Genomic DNA, 2,735 nt, shown 5'->3' with positions numbered 1-2,735 from the left:
CTATCATCCATTGCCAAGATATCAAGTTCAAGCTACTTACAGTACTGCCAACTGCATCAAACTCAGTTGGAAAGAAGGGAAAAGGAAGAAGAAGAGAAAAAAAAATGAAGGCCTTGGCAACTGTGGCATTGGGGTTTGTCTTAGTAGTTCTAATTAACTATAATAGTTTGTGTTTGGCTAATCTACAGGTGGGTTACTACAAAGGAAAATGTCCCAACACTACACTAGATGTGGAGGACATTGTCAAGAGTATTGTGAGCACGCAATATGCCGCAGATCCAACAACTTTGCCTGCACTGCTACGTTTGCAATTTCATGATTGCTTTGTTACGGTAAGGCGACAAGCTAAAGAAGAACTGAAGCATCTATATTATCTTCCATTAATGGTACTCTTATATGATGTTTTGTGTACTTTATAAATGAATAGGGATGTGATGCATCAATACTCCTTGATGGCAACTCGACAGAGAAAACTGCAGATCCCAATCTTACAGTGAGAGGCTACGATCTCATTGATGATGTAAAAACTGCTATAGAAAAAAAATGTCCTCAAGTTGTCTCATGTGCTGATATTATTATCATGGCAACCAGAGAAGCTGTTTTCTTGGTGAGCAGCTTATTTGATTTTCCTTCTTTTCTATTTGTATAAAAAGGGGCAACTTGTTATAGCCAATGTGGCAATGTTTTGATATAGGTCATCAGATTGTTACAATCCAATGGTGTAATGGGCTCTGTAGGAGAGTCCAATAAACCGTAGAACCTAGTATTGTTTATAAACTCTAGTTGAAAGCAACAGTCTAGATATTCTAAACTAAATATTCAGGATGTAATGTTTTAGGCAAACTTTGTGCTTGAAACCCTAATTCTAAAATCTACATGCAGGGAGGAGGACAGTTCTACAATGTAACAACAGGGAGAAGAGATGGGTTGGTATCAAATGCAACACAAGCTGTGCTAACCCTCCCTCCTGCCAACATAACTGTTGGTGACTCCATTGCAGGATTTGGCAATTTAGGAATCAGTGCTGAAGACATGGTTACTCTCATAGGTATGTAAATTAATCTCAATGTAAAATCTTTCTATGTAGATTTTCCTTGCAAATAAACTAGTGGATGAAAGCTGATCATCTATGTTATATAAAACAATTAATGTCTTTCATGAATTTGGACTAATATCATTATGTTTAGGTGCTCACACGTCTGGGGTTGCTCACTGTTCATCCTTCCAAGATCGTCTCTACAATTACAACAACACTGGCAAGCCTGACCCAACCATGGACACAGTTCTACTTAACTCACTGCAGGGAACATGTCCGCAGAATAAATCATCAAATGCCACAGCTAATCTGGATCAGAACACTGCAAGTCTAAACACTGTCGACAATACTTTTTTCCAACAGATAATCAAGAAAAAAGGTGTTCTTAAAATTGACCAAGAGATAGCTTTGGACAGTCGAACTAATGGTACAGTTTCATCGTTGGCCACTAATAACACTGTCTTCGATACAAAATTTGCTACTGCCATGGTCAATTTGGGAGCTATAAATGTTCTTTTAGCACCACAAGGAGAGATTAGGAAGACCTGTCGATCCACCAATTAGTTTAATCCCTTGAAGTATATGGAGGAAGAACACATTAATTATTTTCTTCTTCTTGGTTTTAGTTTGTGTTGTCGTTTTATGTTTGGTACTTAGCATTTAACTAAGTTGTGCTGAGAAATAAAAGAAAAACATTCCTAGTTCTCTATTTGCATTAAAGATCTTACGAATCGGATCATTTGAGTCGTTCACTAAAATATATCAATGAGGGTTCATCTGCAACACTGGGTACAAATTAAAGTTCGAATCACACCATAACACAATCTTTATCGATTCTGTTAGTGAAAAACCATAGGCATGAGGAGCATTTAAATCTTTACTTCAATTATATAAAGATTTAGAAATTACAAATGAAATTTGAAGACATACCAAAAAAATGGCACTGATCACATCGACTAAAAAGGTCTATGCAGCCCAAGTACATTATTAGGAAAAGATATTCATATACAACATCACAGCCTTTGAGAAATGATATCAAAACTTAACTCAAATTGAAACTGAAAGCTTTAGAAAGTGGAGACTTAGAACTCTTTGTCTATCTCAGCCTTCAATACTATGCATGGCATGGGTGGTAGAGAAAATATGAACTTCTAGTCCAACTCTCTCAGGGAAAGCAGGGAAGAGAGATTGAGGAGCTGAAACAGGCTAAGGAAGAAACATAAGAAAATAGAGTTGGGCTGGGCCAGGATCTACCAAGGCCTAATCAGTGAAAGAAAAAAAACAAAAGTCATTGCAGGTCAAATACTTCTTGATGTCACAATTTAAAAACAACAATAATGGAAATTAGAAAATCATTGACCAGAAAATAAGTGGCTCAGAATCTTCAGGTTTGATTGATCTCCATGTTGTTACAAGCCATAAGATACACTGAATTTGATCTCATCATTATCTCAAACAATAGATATGACGTACGGTAGATTAATTGATCAGTGTCGGTAGAAGATCCCTTTCTGGGTTCACGTTCATGAACAACATGCATGTATGAATTAGTCATGAGGTCTCATCATTGATGAATGAGATATGGTTGGCAATCGATCGATCTCCAGTTCCTCTATAAATAGCAAAGATAAAATTTTGTCTCCTTCGAACGACTATCTGCATATTTAGCTCAAATCTCAAACCCAAGCTCGTAATCCTA

General features: G+C 36.8%; 1 protein-coding gene across 1 annotated transcript; it reads left to right on the top strand.

Annotated features, from left to right (window-relative positions):
* On the top strand, positions 1-1,782 carry LOC149013181 (peroxidase 60-like). The gene is made up of 4 exons (XM_089159023.1): positions 1-332; positions 428-607; positions 883-1,048; positions 1,188-1,782. Exons 1-4 carry the CDS (start codon positions 105-107, stop codon positions 1,598-1,600), a joined length of 987 nt encoding a protein of 328 aa, XP_089015149.1. The 5' UTR covers positions 1-104; the 3' UTR covers positions 1,601-1,782.
* Positions 1,783-2,735: the final 953 nt, after the last annotated feature.

This window comes from Hakea prostrata, chromosome 6 (genome assembly GCF_041222555.1).
Source record: "Hakea prostrata isolate BN-2017 chromosome 6, UWA_Hpros_2, whole genome shotgun sequence".
NCBI classification, from domain to species: domain Eukaryota; kingdom Viridiplantae; phylum Streptophyta; class Magnoliopsida; order Proteales; family Proteaceae; genus Hakea; species Hakea prostrata.
This window is presented reverse-complemented; position numbering and strand designations above follow the sequence as displayed.